The 17,587-nt window shown below is 33.7% G+C and overlaps 1 protein-coding gene across 1 annotated transcript in view; it reads left to right on the top strand.

Annotated features, from left to right (window-relative positions):
* The window catches only part of LOC145276804 (conserved oligomeric Golgi complex subunit 1-like), a 425,717-nt gene extending 408,803 nt beyond the window's left edge, over positions 1-16,914 (top strand). Inside the window, exons 26-28 of the mRNA XM_080128123.1 lie at positions 4,951-5,082; positions 9,773-9,976; positions 15,856-16,914. Of these exons, the coding sequence (XP_079984249.1) occupies positions 4,951-5,082; positions 9,773-9,976; positions 15,856-16,020 (501 nt within the window). The 3' untranslated portion in view covers positions 16,021-16,914. The remainder of the gene's footprint in view (positions 1-4,950; positions 5,083-9,772; positions 9,977-15,855) is intronic.
* The last annotated feature ends 673 nt before the right edge of the window (positions 16,915-17,587 follow it).

The raw sequence follows: 17,587 nt of genomic DNA on the forward strand, positions 1-17,587 counted from the left end.
GCAAATTATTCCTTGTAATATATAATAATCAACAGAGGTTATTCTATAATAATACATATGCAATGAGCATAAATTAAAATATCATTTTGAAGTGTATTGTACAACGGGGCAACGCCGGCCGTCCAGTTAGTATATATATATATATATATATATATATATATACACACACACACAGACACACACATATATATATATGTATATGCATACACACACAGATATATATATATATATATATAAACATATAAGTATATACACACACACACATATATACATACAGCCATAAATATATATATATACACACACATATATATATACACACACACACACACATATATAGTCATGATCATATTTATTGGCACGGTCCAATAAAAATCATATTTTGTTGATAAAATCTCATAAAAATGGTCAGAATCAAAGATTATTATGTAGTATCATATGTATTTTTAACTGCTCTTTCCGATGCAACAATTGGATTTCAAAAAATCGAATACTTAAGTAATTACAAACGAAGTTTCTAAATTACCGTGTTCAAAATTATTGGCACAGCTTATTATTTTCATCTATTACCAGTATAATTACAACCAATTTTATATTTGACATGGTTTCGTTACCTTTTTCAGCCTTATTATGCTTATTTAATGTTAATTTTTTTAAATTCTTCTTTTTCAAATAATTTTTAGGCAGCGTTTGCTTTGAATTAATTTAAATCAAGGAATTTTCGTTATGATTTAGACTATGGACCACAGCGAAGACCTCATGAAGCGTGTGATAGCATGCCATTCCAAAGGAGAGGGCTATGATAAGATTTCTAAGAAACTAAACCTTCCCAAATCCTCCGTTCGAGCCATCATAAAGAATTTCAAATCATAAGGTCAGGTAATGAATTGGGAAGGTCAAGCGAGAAAACGGCTACTGTCCGCGAGAGCAGAGCCAAAAATAGTTTGATGTGTCAACCAAAACCCAAGGATCACTGCTGGGGAGGTTGTAGAGGAACAGAGAAACTCTGGAGTGAATGTGTCTCGACACACAATTGGTAGAGTTTTGAAGAGAACTGGTTTGAAAGCATGTTGCTTGAGGAAGACTCCCTTATTGAAAACTGTGCATCTGAAAGCAAGGCTAGAGTTCGCAGAGTGCCATATTGATAAAGATGCTGCCTCCTGGAAACATGTTATATGGTCCGACGAAATGAAATTTGAGTTAATCGGCCATAATAGTGTTTCTTCTGTTTACAAGAAAACTGGCAAAGCCTTCTTGCCTAAGAACACCATCCCAACTGTGAAGCACGGCGGAGGCAGTTTGATGTTTTGGGGATGCTTTGCTGCCACTAGACCAGGACGATTTGTTAAGGTCACAGCATCCTGAAAAAGGAGGATTATGTTAAAATCCTGAATGAAAACCTGAAGGACTCTGCTAGAGAGCTGTCACTTAGTCGACCATGGTGCTTTATGCAAGATAATGACGCAAAACATTTGGCTAATCTGACTAAGAAATGGCTTGAGGACAACAATATGCATGTTTTGAAATGGTCATCCCAGAGCCCGGACCTCAATGCCATTGAAAATTTGTGGGGGATTTAAAAATTGAGGGTAATGGAAAGGAAGCCTAAGAATCTCACTCAGAGGATTATTCTCAGGAGGAATGAGCTAAATTTACTGCAGAAGAATGCTTCAAGTTAGTAGAAAACTATAATAAATGACAACAGCAAGTAATTAATGCTAAAGGCCATACAATCGATCATTAGAATTACGGTGCCAATAAATTTGAACAAGGGAATTTTGAAATATCGTTTGTAATTTCTTTATTATTCATTTTTTTTTTTTTTTAATTCGATTGTGGAGTTGGAAAGGGCAGTTGAAAATATATATTATACTTTGTGATTTCCTTTGATTTAACCTTTTCTGAAGGATTTTTAAGATAAAATGAGGTTTTTATTGGACCGTGCCAATATATATATATATATATATATATATATATTAATATTGAGTAAAACGATTCATAATTGTGAATTAAAAATCAGCTAATATATAATATAGCTCTCAAAGATATCTCACTACTGATGCAATTCTCTATCTGTATAAAAGCCAAGTACGTCCAAGGATGGAGTACTGCTGCCACATCTGGACAGGAGCTGCTAAAAACAGCCTATCCTGCCTTGACAGAGTACAAAATAGACTTTGTGGTTTAGTGGGGGATGCCCTTTTCTCTTCCCTGCAACCTCTCTCCCACAGAAGAGACGTTGCGAGCCTGTCTTTGTTTTATCGTTATTTCCATGGCAGGTGCTCGTCTGAGCTCCAATCCCTCGTCCCCCCCTCACCAATCTTTCACGAGAGACACCCATCTGGCTGAAACTACTGTCAATAATTTTCCCCACTCTTTATCTGTGCCTAAATCCAAATGTAGATTCCATGAGCAAAGCTTCTTTCTTAGAACTGCACGCCAGTGGAACTCTCTGCCACTTGGCTGTTTCCCACCTGACTACAACTTGGACGTCTTCAAGTCCAACATAAACAAACTCCTGACAAACCGCCCCCTTAAGTAAGACACTCTATCAAAACCCCCAATACTAATGATTACTACAATACTATCTCATTGATTACTGTACACGCAATAACACTTATCCCTGAGTGGCCTTCGGGCCTTGATAAGTGGTGACCCCCATATGAAAAAAAAAAATAAATAAAGGATACCTATACCTATTGAGCTTATTATATATCTACAGTATAATGGACACTGGTTTTTTTTTTTTTTTCAAGTATTAATGCATTGAAATAAACTCTGCTCTTTAGACTACAGGTCTAATTCTCTCTAAAAAAAAAAAAAGAAAGAAATATAAAATATATGTAGGTGTTATTTATTTGTTTATATAGTTTGTTTATTATACAAACTTTATTGGTTACATATGTGCATACATATTTCAGTGGAGTCCCAATTCAAAGAGAATACTTCATATGACCAAAAAAAGGATGATATTTAAACGAGAGTCAAGATTACATTCGTTTTTTAAGGTCTCAAGGACTTAATAAAAATAATTTCTAGAATTTTAGATGAAAGGTTCAGTGCGACTTACTCAAGATCGTAAACATGTCAGCACTGAAATTAAAGTTTTGCATGGGTTCGAATACCCTATATAATAAGTTTCATGTCTGCAGACCAAAACTGAAATAGGAATTTAGTAGGCAAAATTTCTTAACCAAATATTTTATTTTGCTCAACCAACACCCTTAAGCATACCTCAACTTTCTTTTCCGCCTTCCTGCCTGCCTATTAAAACTTTTTTTTTTTTTTTGCTCAACACACACCTCCAACCAAACACCCAGGCTAGTAACTAATAAATTGATTTTAATTTTGTAATCAAATTATGCTATGAAATAAGGTGAGGAGACAGGAGACTTTGGGTCTACTTTTGGAAACCTTGGAACTCTTGCTTCCCTTAGTTTGTCCTTTGGTTTATACATTACATGAGCGATGTTTCTGATAAAGGGTGCGGGCAATTCCTGTTTTCTGAGTGAGAATATATTCATATAACACTTATTATTAGTAGTTTTTACCTTGAAGTATTATTTTTTTACATCAATTGCTTCATGCCTTGTCTTGAGCGATTTAAAAAAAAAATTAATTTGAAAAAAATTTTTTAGTACATGAGTATGTGTCTATTTAGTACTTTTTAATCATATAATAGTAAAGAACAAATAATGTGTAATTAATGTAGAAATGAAACACAAACACTTGAAGGCATATAATTTAACTAATATATATATTTATTTTTGCAATTGCACATAATAACTTTAATGTGTGACTGAATTGAAACAAAATATATTTATGCCAATAACATTGGGAAGAAAAACAAAAGAAATAGGCTAGTCCAAATCAAATATCGATATGTCAGAAAGATTACTATTTGGATCTAACTTTGAAAATTCCACAAGATAAATTTATATGTTTTAAATGCAAAATTTTCTTGTTTATTTATTTTTTTTAAAAATTGTTTTCGCAATTCTGCAAGCTATCCTTTGTGCCTCTAGTGTCAGTTGTTAGAGTATGAACCCAAGAGTTGTTTTTTATTTTTTTCAATTCATCTCAAGTGCTTTTAATCACCGTGAGAAACTGTATTTTGCTGTTATTTATGTGTTTTTATTATTTTCGTTTGCAGTTTTAGTGGGAGATCAGTACAAAACTTTTTGCCAATCTAAAATTTCATCTTGAAAATGAAAACTGTGTTTTTGAGTCTTTTTTCATAATAACAATCTTTGATCTCTATAACTTGATTCCATCTGTCAACGAGATTACAAATGCTTCGTTTGTAAAATTCTTTAGGTTTGAATGTGAAATATGAATCTAATGTTCAATCTCCTCTCGTGGTATTAACCTAAAGCTTTCTAAATAGTTTTGTAATCCTCAAAATAAGTGATAATGTGAGGGAGTTAGGCCAGGAGTATTTGCAGGATGAAGCAAGATTTCTGAACCAAATTCTCTTAAATCTTTAGTCATTAATTTTTTGTGTGAGAACGAGCATTATGATAGAAGATGATTCCATTTCTGTTGAGTAAAGAAGACCGTTTTTGGTTCAAAATGGGTGGAAATATTGCAGAAAAATCTGAATGATCCTTTTCTAATCGGAAATCATAAATTAATCTTGGTTATATATTTGAGAAATAATAATATGCATAAAACAAATGACGTTAGTTTAAAATGCCCAGTCTACAAATCTGGAAAAACTTCTTTAATCATATATTATCGATTTTCGATACTTATCGGAGGAATTCCAATACAAAACCTATCTAAAAACACTCCCAGATACATAAAGTAAATTCGAGTGAAATTTCCAAAAATTGGCCCAGCCGTTTCAGAGTCTATAAGGTACAAACTCACACACACACACAAATGCACACACAGAGTGGTTTTATATATAAGTAGAGATAGCGATAAATAAAAGTGTATCTTCTTTTGCAGAATGGTGGTTCTTACCAGCAGCGAACAAAACGGATCTTTGACCAATTGGAGGAATTTGTAGATCCTTTTGACTTGGACGTCTTTTCACCGTATATGATCTCGCACTTGACAAAATGCACTCAAAGATGTAATGTAAGTATAAAATTGGAGATTTTGTCAGATCAAAGAAAACGCTTTATGTTAATTAGTTTAATGTTTTATATATGTCTTTGTCTTCCTGTTTTTATCTATATCTCTCTCTGTTTCTCGCTTCTCCATTTGCTATCTCTCTCTTTCTCTCTCCCTGATTCTTGACCACTCTTTCCTTCATACTTGGCCTATCTCTCTTTGTTTTGTTGGCTTATCTTCCTATTTTCTTGTTCTCTCTCTCTCTCACACTTTATTTTGTTGATCTCTCCATTTTGTTGGTTTATTTCTTTCTCTCTGTTTCCTTCTCTCTCTCTCTCCTTTAGTCTGTCTGTCTCTCTCTTTTATATCTCAGTAATATTCCCTTCCAAGAGTAATTTTTTTTTTTTTACAAAGAATTCGCCACTTATCAAGGTCAGAAGGCAACTCGAGGATAGGGGTTAATGAGTGTACAGTGGTCAAGGGGAACATGTCAGTCATGGTTAGTAGTGAAAATATGGTAAATTGGATTACTTAATGGGATGGCTCGTCAAGAATTTGTTCACATTAGACTTGAAGACAACCATATTATAGTCAGTTGGAAAGCAGGAAAACGGAACAGAGTTCCACATGCGTGCAGTTCTAAGAAAGAAGCTACGTTTAGGTTTAGGCACAGATAAAGAGTGTGGGAAATTATTGATAGTGGTTTCTGTGAAATTTCCTTCTACGAGTAACCAAATTCCAACCTCTGTTCCATCAATAAAATGTCGCATACCTGTGCCTATTTTACAAGTATTTTAATGGAAAGTGTTCCGACGAACTCCAAACCCTTGTACCCTCGAGACGTAAATATCCCCGATTAACCCGACAAGCAGCAAAATCGCACCCCTACATTGTAAAGATCTCAAGATTGCCGGACAGCTTTCTCTTCAAATAGTTTCTTCCTTCAAACTGTTAGACTTTTGAATTCTCTCTAGGGTCCTTGCTTTCTTTACTATACTGGCATGCAGAAGTTCAAGTGTAATGTGAACAGATATCTTGCTGCTCAACTTCCTACATAGTATTCTTGCAAATTTTGTCCGAAATTGTAGCACCTTACATTCAAGTGGCACTGTGCCTTGTTTGGAGTGAAAAAGCAAATAAAAAAAAAATTAAAAAATGAACAATGTATTCTAAGAATATATATATGAGCAAGGAGACACAACATTGTTTCCAATACTTTTACTGTCAATGAAATCAGTGAAATTGCCCATTTTTCAATCAAGTCAATTGATTGCTTAATATAGAATTATTTTTATATAATTGCTTGAATTAAAGTTTAGAATGCAAAAGTCAAGTATCATGGATCAATTGTACTCTAGACAGGAACATTCATTTCAAACGTGTCCCTGTGTTATCAAAAGATCTACTGTTGATTTTATATGCTGGGCCTTTCAAAAACTTCTCAAATGCACTTGTGATGTTAGGCTGTATAAGGGTGTTAACTTTGGTTAAAATCTAACTGTTCCTTCTTTAATTGGATTTTTTTGATTATTGATTTTCAATACTTATCAGAGGCATTCTGATATAAAACCTCTCTAAGAACACTCTCAGACACACGAAGTACATTTGTGTGAAATATCAAAAGAATTAACCCATCCATTTTGGTGTCCATAGGAAACGAACTCGCTAACACACAAAGTGCCTTTTATATATAAATAGAGATTATACTACCTATATAATTAAAAATGGTTGGATCAATCTATCGCTCCAATAGGTATCTTACTGCTGATGCAATCGTCTATCTGTATAAGAGCTAGGTACATCCTAAAATGGTGTACTGCTGCAACATCTGGGTAGAAGCTGCTCAGTGAGCCGTATTCTGCCTTGATAGAGTTCAAAGCCAGTTTTGAAACCTAGTAGGTGATGCGCTTTTCTCTTCCCTGGAACCTCTATTGGGTAAGGTAGGAGAGCTATATGTTTTGGTTTCGATTCTAGATGATGACACGCAAGTCATTTTTTTTTTTTAGTTCAAAACTAAAAAAAATTGACTTGTGGTCACTACTACATTTTAAGTTTACTATAATAATTGATAGAGAATTGGCCAAATAATAATAAATACGTAATCTGCATGAATTAAAATATCATATTAAAGTGTATCTTACGACCAGGCAACGCTGGGCTGCCTGCTAGTATTTGATAAATTTATTCGACATTGAATAATCCATAGATGGTTCCTACGCTGTAGAACAAACCAAACCTCTCTCTATTTGTTCTGTTGACCTCTGCCTGTTTTCTTAATCTCTTTTTTCCTGTTTTCAGTTTTTATAAGTCATCATCAGTGAACAGCATATCTCACCTGTATGATTTGAAGATCTAAATAATTGAACATCTGATGATGTTTTACATGATTTGAAAACTTTGATGATTTTTTTTTTTTTTTTTACAAGGGAATCACCACTTATCAAGGCCCAGAGGCCACTCAAGGATAAGGCTTAAAGAGTGTACAGTGATCCAAAGGACAATATTATAGTAATCGTTAGAAGTGTAAATTTGGTAAAATTGGATCACTTAAGGAGAACGGCTCATCAAGAACTTATTTACATTGGACTTGAAGACGGCCATATTGTAGTCAGCTGGAAAGCAGGTAAACGGAAGAAAGTTCCACAGGTGTGGAGTTCTAAGAAAAAAGCTTTGTCCATTTTTTTTTTTTACATGAAGGTCACCACTTATCAAGGCCCAGAAGCCACTCGGGGATAAGGGTTATTTTGTGTGCAGTAATCAATGGGATAGTGTTGCAGTATTCATTAGTATTGGAGATTGGATAAAGTGTCATTACTTAGAGGGCGGTTCATCAGGAATTTGTTTTTGTTGGACTTGAAGACATCCATGTTGAAGTCAGGAGGGAAACAGGCAAGCGGTAGAGAGTTCCACAGGCGTGCAGTTCTAAGAAAGAAGCTTTGTTCATAGAATCTACGTTTTGATTTAGGCACAGATAAAGAGTGGGGAAAATTATTGACAGTGGTTTCAGCTAGACGGGTGTTCATCATGAAAGGTTGGCGAGGGGGGGACCAGAGATTAGAGCTTAGACGAGCACCTGCCATGGTAATAACGATAAAACAAAGATAGGCCTACAACATCTCTTCTGTGGAAATTCCACAGCTGTATACTTCATCTGATATGTGTTGGTGCCGTGTTTAAAAGTATTTTGATTTGCAATGGATGTCCATAAAATGGAAATATTTTTAAGCACAGAAGAATTATGTTACACAACATGACCATAGAATTTCCATGGATTCTTATTGTTTCATTAAATTCCTTAAAATCCTCCAACACTGAGAATTTCTTTAGTAAGAAAATCTTTCCTTGTATATAAAAGACACTTTGTATGTGCGTTGGAGTTCGTTCCCTATGGACTCAGAAACGGCTGGGCTGATTTTTTTAAATTTCGCACAAATTTACCTCATGTGTCTGAGAGTGTTTTTAGAGAGGTTTCATATCGGAATGCTCCCAACAAGTGTCAAAAATTGATAATCGAAAAGATCCAATAAAAAAAAGCAACAGACCAATTTTGACACTGATACAGCCTAACATCGCAAGTGCATTTTAGAAGTTTAATCACTGCACAAGTAGAAAGGCCCAATATATAAAATCAACAGTAAGTTCTTTGATAAGAGGAGCACATTCAGAATAAATGTTTCTGCTTAGAACACACTTGAACCATGATACTTGACTTTTGAATTTTAAACTTTAATTCAAGTCATTATATTATATAAAATAATTTTATAAAATCAACAGTAGGTTCTCTACAGTGCATTATAGACTACAATGTATTGTGGACTAGGCAATCAATTGATTTGATTGAAAAATGGGCGGTTTCACTGATTTCACTGACAATAAAAGTATTGAAAATATGTTGATCCCCATTTTATACCGGAAAACGTGGAATCTCCCTGCTAGTCTGAAATAAAAAACTGAATTCCTCTGAACAAAAATACAAATAATTTGAATGCATTCAGGTTTGTACATTTCGCTTGTGAATACATTTTATGTAATAACACATTTTAATAAACACTAGCAGGACCTGTGGAAATTCCACAGTTGTGTACTTCATCTTTTATATATTGTTGACCTGATTAAAAGTGCCACCATTCTACTGAAGGCTTGGCACAGAAACAGACCTCACAATATTATTGTACCACCTTTGTTAAAACTGAACCATACCTATCTAAATACTCTGGCTAATGTCGTTTCAGAATATATCCGGTTATGTGTGTGTGTGGGGGGGGGGAGGTGAAACTCCAAAATCTTTGTAGGAGTTTTTGACATATTTCTATTTGGTGGACATCCGGTGCGAATGCAGATCCCATGATATTATTTTACCATCTTTGGATAAAACAAGGTACACCACATTGACCCTACCCCAAAGTTTAGGAAAGTGTATTTTAATTTGAGTTTTGCATTCAACACAATATCGGCATCAAATAAATTTTTTTTTTTTTTTGTATCACATCTTCAGCGATTGAGCAATCATATTTTTTTAAAAAGGGTGAAAGGTGATAACATATGAACGAACAGGAAATTCCCTTTTGTGCATAATTATTATTATTATTCATAAACACATTATTTATTCCTTGGCTGTGATTATGAGAAAAGTACATGTAATAAATAGCTTGAAACAAACTTGATTGAACAGGAATCCTATTTTTACTTTCTGAAATGACCGCTATCTTTTCAGATTTTGTTTGGTAGTCTGACATCAGCTTCTAAACAGAATGTAATCTTTGGAAACCGCCATTATACAGCAGGAAGCCACCATCAAGAGCAGCACAATGTCCTGCCCTTGAGCAACTGCACCAACCGCTTTGCATTGCTGCCACTGAGTACAAGTTACCCTAACAGAGCAGTGGCACCCCAACCGGTTCTACAAGCGCTACCAAGGGTAAGTAAATAATGAGTTACTCATATACAAAACGTTAACTGCAAATTAAATATCTGTTGTAAATATTGTCAGAAATTAAGTTTTATTCTCATTATTCTTACATTATTATTACACATCATCTAATACATAAAACAAAGTAAAATTTTGACTTTTCTCAGTGACAGGTACCATCCTACAAAATGGATTTTTCATTCTGAATAGCAGTTTTGTTAAACGTTGATCCATGTTGTTAAAAATAAAATGCAATTCTAATGCACACAATTAAATCAGTCATGTTTTGACTTTTGTCGTTCTATAGCTTTAATCTTATAAGATCAATATTTCATTCCAAATAACCATTTCATTTTGTTTAGCATTGGTCCATGTTAAAAAAAATGTAATTCAAATTAATTCCTTCCAGAGAATAATCTATCTGGTTGGATTTATTTTTGTACCAGCACTATTTTAGAAAGGGAGGTAAATCTATTTATTTGATATAGACTTACTTCCCTTTGTTTCAAAAAGAAAAATAATGTTTTCAAAAAAAAAAAAAAAAGGTATGCGCTTCTGTTTTTGCCAACTACAAACTTACTTCCCTTTCGTTGAAACAAACATAAATTTTGGAGGAAAAAAAAATAATAATAAAACCTGGCAAAGTTTGAAAATATAACCACAAAACAAATTGCAGATTAATACACTCACAGGAAACAACTAAAAAAAGATGTGCTACTTTTTTTTTTAGACATCTTTGTATCTTATATTTGTTGCAACCCTTGATGCCCGGCATTGCTCGGGTGTTTTGAGGTGTGTATTGAGCAAAAAAAAAAAAAAGTGGTAGTATGCAAGCAGGTTTGAACCTATACTGCGAAGGAGGAAAAGAATGTGAAAAAAACAAAAAAAAACGTGACGTCTTTGCTGTTGCGATCATCGTCAAACTGGAAGTGACGTAGGTTTAAATTAAGGCTAGTCAATCGAAAAGAGAGGATGACTTTCAAAAATATTGGCAAAATAACAACCACTCTCTGTAGGAAAGTGCTCAGGAATTAATTTTTTTAGCCAATTTTTTGATATTTGTTGTCTGAAGTTCACATTTTTCTTACCAATATGCAAATATGGAAAAAAGATTCTGATGCTGTAAAGGTGACTTCCCCTTCCCAAAATGTAATAAAATACGAAATTCACAATCCTTTCACTAATCTAATTTTGTACTAATAAACCCCTGTCTATGCCTGACCTGTCCACCAAGTTTCAGTCCTGAATGTCTACCAGCCCTTTTTTTTACATAGGCATTTAATGATGCTTTCATGATCATCTTGTCGGTATTATTTGGATTATTTTGGCATAGTTTGCTCTTGTTCCAGCCAACAAAAGCAAGCTACTCTGTGGATTAAATAAAGGGTTCTGTTTGAAATTCCATACAGATCTTCAAGTTTGAAATGAAGATTTTTAAGTTCAACAAAACATGTCTGAAGAAGGTTGGAGGTTACATCGTTTCAAACGTTGTGAGAATAACATTTAAGATGCGGACAGTAATCGAAATAATCCAAATAATCAATCTTCATAGGAAAAAATCCGAAACAAAGTAGATGTGATCCTGAATGAGATTCACACTCACCGGAGCTCAACAGCCTCCTCCTAATCTTTTTCATCTGCAGAGCTATCTGAAAGATAATATCTATCAAAAAGATTCCCAGACTATTATTAACTTGAAGAGGGTCATCACTGCGTAAATCAAGGCAGTGCCAAGATGGAAGTGTGTCAAAGTTATTGACAATTTTCTACATTGTATTCATGTGTGCATTTCATTCAATGTTGATTATACAAAGACTATTGGACATTGATGATTGAATCTTGAATTTAATATGGTTAGGTTGCAAAAAGGATTGTGAATTTTATTATCAATTTCATGAGTGGCATTTTTTGGGGGGGTTGGGGGTAAGGTATGCCAACTTTGCACTATGGAAGTCACAGAAATAAAAACATTTAATTAAAAAAAGTTATTTATTTAAAAAAACCTGACTAGTATTTTTTTCTCTTAATATATATATTTACTATTCTAATCGAACCATTATTTTGGGGCCTAGTGTAATTTCAGCACCCAAATTATATTTGCGTTTGAAGAGAACGGATTTTACCTTGCACAGTATCTGACATCACTCAAACACCATAGTTTTCCAAAAATTTATATTTTACAGGATGTCTTTTTATTTATGTTTTATTTTTGTTTGCCCAAACAAGGTCTATTGTCATTACAGCATAAGGGAATACTGTAGTAGGGCCAGATTTATAACAAGAAAGTTGAGTGGGGAGTTGAGCAGCAAGTTTATTTACATTACATTTACATTTCTGCATAATAATACAGTTGGGGAAACAAGAAGCAGGGAAGAAGTCTGGGAAAAAAAGCTATGCGAGTAGATTTTCTGGCATCTAAGGACCTCTACAGTGAACTGATGGGTTGGAGATATTTTTGTTGAGGGAGGGACAAGTGCAGTAAGTTCGTTGAAAATCACATTCCATTGAAGTACTTGTAAAACAAAGATGCAACAATGTAACAGGCTTGAGCTTGGTAGACATTGCATAAGAAATTCTTTTTTGCTTGGTAGACATTGCAGAAGAAATTCTTTTTTGCTTGGTAGACATTGCATAAGAAATTCTTTTTTGCTTGGTAGACATTGCAGAAGAAATTCTTTTTTGCTTGGTAGACATTGCATAAGAAATTCTTTTTTGCTTGGTAGACATTGCATAAGAAATTCTTTTTTGCTTGGTAGACATTGCATAAGAAATTCTTTTTTGCTTGGTAGACATTGCAGAAGAAATTCTTTTTTGCTTGGTAGACATTGCAGAAGAAATTCTTTTTTGCTTGGTAGACATTGCAGAAGAAATTCTTTTTTGCTTGGTAGACATTGCAGAAGAAATTCTTTTTTGCTTGGTAGACATTGCAGAAGAAATTCTTTTTTGCTTGGTAGACATTGCATAAGAAATTCTTTTTTGCTTGGTAGACATTGCATAAGAAACTCTTTTTTGCTTGGTAGACATTGCATAAGAAATTCTTGTTTGCTTGGTAGACATTGCATAAGAAATTCTTTTTTGCTTGGTAGACATTGCAGAAGAAATTCTTTTTTGCTTGGTAGACATTGCAGAAGAAATTCTTTTTTGCTTGGTAGACATTGCATAAGAAATTCTTTTTTGCTTGGTAGACATTGCATAAGAAATTCTTTTTTGCTTGGTAGACATTGCATAAGAAATTCTTTTTTGCTTGGTAGACATTGCAGAAGAAATTCTTTTTTGCTTGGTAGACATTGCAGAAGAAATTCTTTTTTGCTTGGTAGACATTGCAGAAGAAATTCTTTTTTGCTTGGTAGACATTGCATAAGAAATTCTTTTTTGCTTGGTAGACATTGCATAAGAAATTCTTTTTTGCTTGGTAGACATTGCATAAGAAATTCTGTTTTGCTTGGTAGACATTGCATAAGAAATTCTTTTTTGCTTGGTAGACATTGCATAAGAAATTCTTTTTTGCTTGGTAGACATTGCATAAGAAATTCTTGTTTGCTTGGTAGACATTGCAGAAGAAATTCTTGTTTGCTTGGTAGACATCGCAGAAGAAATTCTTGTTTGCTTGGTAGACATTGCAGAAGAAATTCTTTTTTGCTTGGTAGACATTGCAGAAGAAATTCTTTTTTGCATCCAAGTTTAAGAGTAAATTGTGTCTTGCTTCTTTTTGGTTAAGTAAGGATTGGAATGGATGAAAGAAAAGTTAAGCATGCATGTTAATTTATTAACCAATAAATGGGTTCAAATCTATGTTGTCCATTTTCAGTTTTTTTAGTTGATTGATGATATTCCTGGCGATTTTGATCTATGAAACCCACCAGAACAACTGTTATTTGCGAATCAACACAGATGATTTGTTTAGAGTGGCGAAGGCCTTGTGCAGAACTAATCACACTTTTTGCTACAACTGCTAATCTCAGCCAGTGCAATGGCTACCACAAGACAGAGCAGACAGTAGATTTCAGGGTTTTTACATCAGAGTTTTCCTTCTCCTAGATGCATGTCTTAACGAAGACTGAGTGTGCATCTCTCCCAGTGGTTTTAAATGTGCCCCTAGATACCAAACTAGGAATTTCTACATTCCGGTGTGGTACATACAGCACCTAGCATTTCGAAATGGTTACCCATTTGGTACTGGCTAGGCTCATCATTGCTTATCTTCAGTGATCTCATGAGAACCAGTGTGTCAATGTAATTATGCCACATAGTTCATTAATTTATTCATAAATTCTAATTCTTGCATCTAAGCATCTTTTCCTTCCAAATTTGAAACGTCTTTTCAACCCGTGTTTGCTCTGCCCTGTTGCATGGCAGTGAGATACGAGCTCTGAACACTTCTGGTCTGAACCAGATTTGGTGTAATAATTGTGCCATGATCAGGTGCTGCAAACTGGAAGGAAAAATTTCATCATGTGTGCTTTATAATAAACTTGATATTAGTGAAATTATGGATGCCTTACGTACTTAGAATCCCAGATGATTCAACCATGTACAGCCTATTACTTTTAACATCAACTGTATAATGCATTTATATATCCCTAGCACTAGGAAGCATGGTAAATGAGGAAGACGTGGTTTGAATGTGTAAGAAGCGATATAATTGTATGTAAAGTAAAGAAAAATAAAGGCCTGGCCCGAGATAGTTTACTTTGGGAATCAATATCTTAAAGCTGTTCAATGCATGCCAGTATGCAAAACAAATGTTAAACCAATGCTGATGTAGTAATAGTAGCCTGACTGATTTCAACCCTTTCGACTGAATTGATGGTGCACATGAAATACAACCTGATGTTACCAATTCTGGAGTCTGAGACACTCCTAGCTTTCAAAATATCAATGGATGATGCAATGTATGGAATAATCAGGTTGTGTTAGTGTTTTAAAAATGTGTCTTTGGAAATAGAAATATTTTCAGCGGGAAAGATTATTTGTTATTCTGAAACATTTTCTACATGTTTTAAAAATATTTAGTTTAGATTCAGAAAAATGTGTCCTTTAAGTTATGTTGAGTGCACTGTCGAGCGTAAACCTGTTCTTTTCAACTGCTAGAATTACATTACGGCATTAATAAACCATTTGTAATATTAGATATGGATTTTTTTTTTACTCCAAACTGAGTGCCTATTATCTCATTAACTGAAAAAAAGCTGGAATCTTGTTGACATGTTGTAGGCAGTTTGCTTAATGACTAGTAGTCGATATAGGCATGTTGTTTTTTTTTTTTTTAAATTCTATTTTTGTCTGTAATAATGAAAAAATGTGTCCTTTAAATCATGTTGAGTGCAGTGTCAAGCTAAAACCTGTTCTTTTCAATCGCTAATGTTACATTATGGTATTAATAAACCGTTTATAATGTTAGATGGAGAATTATTTTCACCCCCAACCAAATAACTGTCATCTCATTGACTAAAAAAGTTGGAATCTTGTTGACATGATGTAGGCAAAATGGAATTAAAAAGAACATAACTGCATTATTTTCTCTGGGCTGCATATTTTTTTGTTGTTTTAATTAGTTTCATACTATAAGTCCATCTAAATGATTACATCGTAAAGGTGGTGGAAAGCCTAAAAAAAGATTAAATGTCCATTGACTTCCATGTTGAACACTCAGAACACAGGATATTTCTCACTTCTTTGCCAAGCTCTAATTCTAATCTTTAATTCATAATAGAATTTTCTTTTCTACATAATTTAAAAATTTGTTTTAAACATTATTTTTACACAATCACGTTCATCCAATATTGCTTTAATGAGATAATTCGGGTACTTAAAATATATTAGATCCTATTTTTAAAAAAATCAGTTTTGAATCTTAACTGCACTTTATTATTTTTTTTATTTTTCAGACTGAGATTGCATCCTCATCACTAGCAGAAGCAGCAGCAGCTGTACTACCAAAGCCAACAGTGCACAATGTGTCCGGAGGTTCCTTTTATGATAAACTTGGCAGTGTTGGTGCAATGTGGTTCTCAAACATTGGTGGTGGCGGTAGTAACAGCAATAAGACTTAATCGATTGTAGTTTTGTCTCGATATCAATTTCATTCAATTTCTTTTTTTTTTCCTTATCTTCATTTCAGAAACTTCACGCTCTTTGAAGTTTTCTTCTTTTTATTGGTAAAAACTCTTTTTCAAATTTTATTTTGATAACTTGGAGGTTTCTAGATAATAGTTTCCAGGGTGTTCTTTAGTGCAAAAAGGTCTTCTCCTATTTAGAAAATTTTGATAACATATTTTTTTGTGTAAAAAAGTTTAAAAAGGGCCTCCTCATCTCCTTATGTTAAGAATGGGTTTCTTAAATAATATTATTATTTTGAAACCCATTTTTAACATGAGGATGGTGGAAGGAAGTGAGGGCTTTGTTTACTATTCTCTACTTTCACCCACTTTAAAAAATTTACTAATGAATTATCAAGACTAAAAGCCACTCAAAGATAATAGATAGATTGTAAGTTGAATAATGAAGAATATTATGAGAGGATTGAAAATGATGAATGAAATGAACAAAATTCAATTACATATGAGGACAGTTTATGACAAGTATTTGTTGACATTGAATTTTAAGATAACTATGTTGTACCCCCAAGGAAAGCAATCTTCTGACAACATGTTCCACAGATGAGAAGTTCTTGGAAAGAAACTCATGAAAATTCGATTTGTTGTTAGACACACAGATAGAAGGGAAAGTTTTTTGCACAATGACTGACATCACTTTCTAGAAGAGTTGTTGCTCTGAATGTTGTTTCCATAGGAACCAATGATTGAAACTCAGTTGTGCATCTTCCGTGCAACTGCACATTAATTATATATTATTGAAAACTTTAGACCTGGCCAGAGATAGGTTACTTTTGAAGTCAATTTGCAAGCATCTAAAATTTCTCCTCAACACTAGTGTCCATCTCCCAAAACCTCATTTCTTTTCTCCAAGAATCATATTTTTCTGAATCAATTGCGGATGGGAAAAACGTTTTTGAAGCCATAATGTCCATCTATATACTGTCAAAATGTTTTGACCAAAGCAACTTTAATCGTGAATATGATAAACATTGACACTATTTCTGATAGGCTGGTCCATGAAACAGAAACATGGGCAGAGAATGGTGTCTTTTAATGTAATAAAAGCAACTTTTATGTTTTGGTGTCTCTGGTTAGACCACATTTTGCATGAAAGCGACTATAGTACATCCTTTGCTGGGTCCCCAGGAGACCATGACTTGATGCTGAGGTGAAAAAAACGTCTTGACAAATATATTTCAATTCTGGATAATAATGTTTTATGCCAGAAATCAAATCAAATTTATTGGCAAAAAATAGCAAAGTGCAACAAGCCATGTAAAAGGACAATTAGAAGATGCATATGTGCATACGTCTATATACCGTGTGAATGTTTTATTTAAGGCAACTTTAATCCTGCTACCAAAATTGTCAGTCTTTCCTCCTTTAGTTTATTTATCACTAACATTTTTAATCTCTAATACAAAATATAATTTCTGTTTCAATATCTATATGAAATAAAATAGAATAAAATTTATTCGCAAAAAATAGCAAAGTGCAACAAGCGATGTTAAAGGACAATACT

This window comes from Euprymna scolopes, chromosome 5 (assembly GCF_053919585.1).
Source record: "Euprymna scolopes isolate OS-2025 chromosome 5, ASM5391958v1, whole genome shotgun sequence".
NCBI lineage: Eukaryota > Metazoa > Mollusca > Cephalopoda > Sepiida > Sepiolidae > Euprymna > Euprymna scolopes.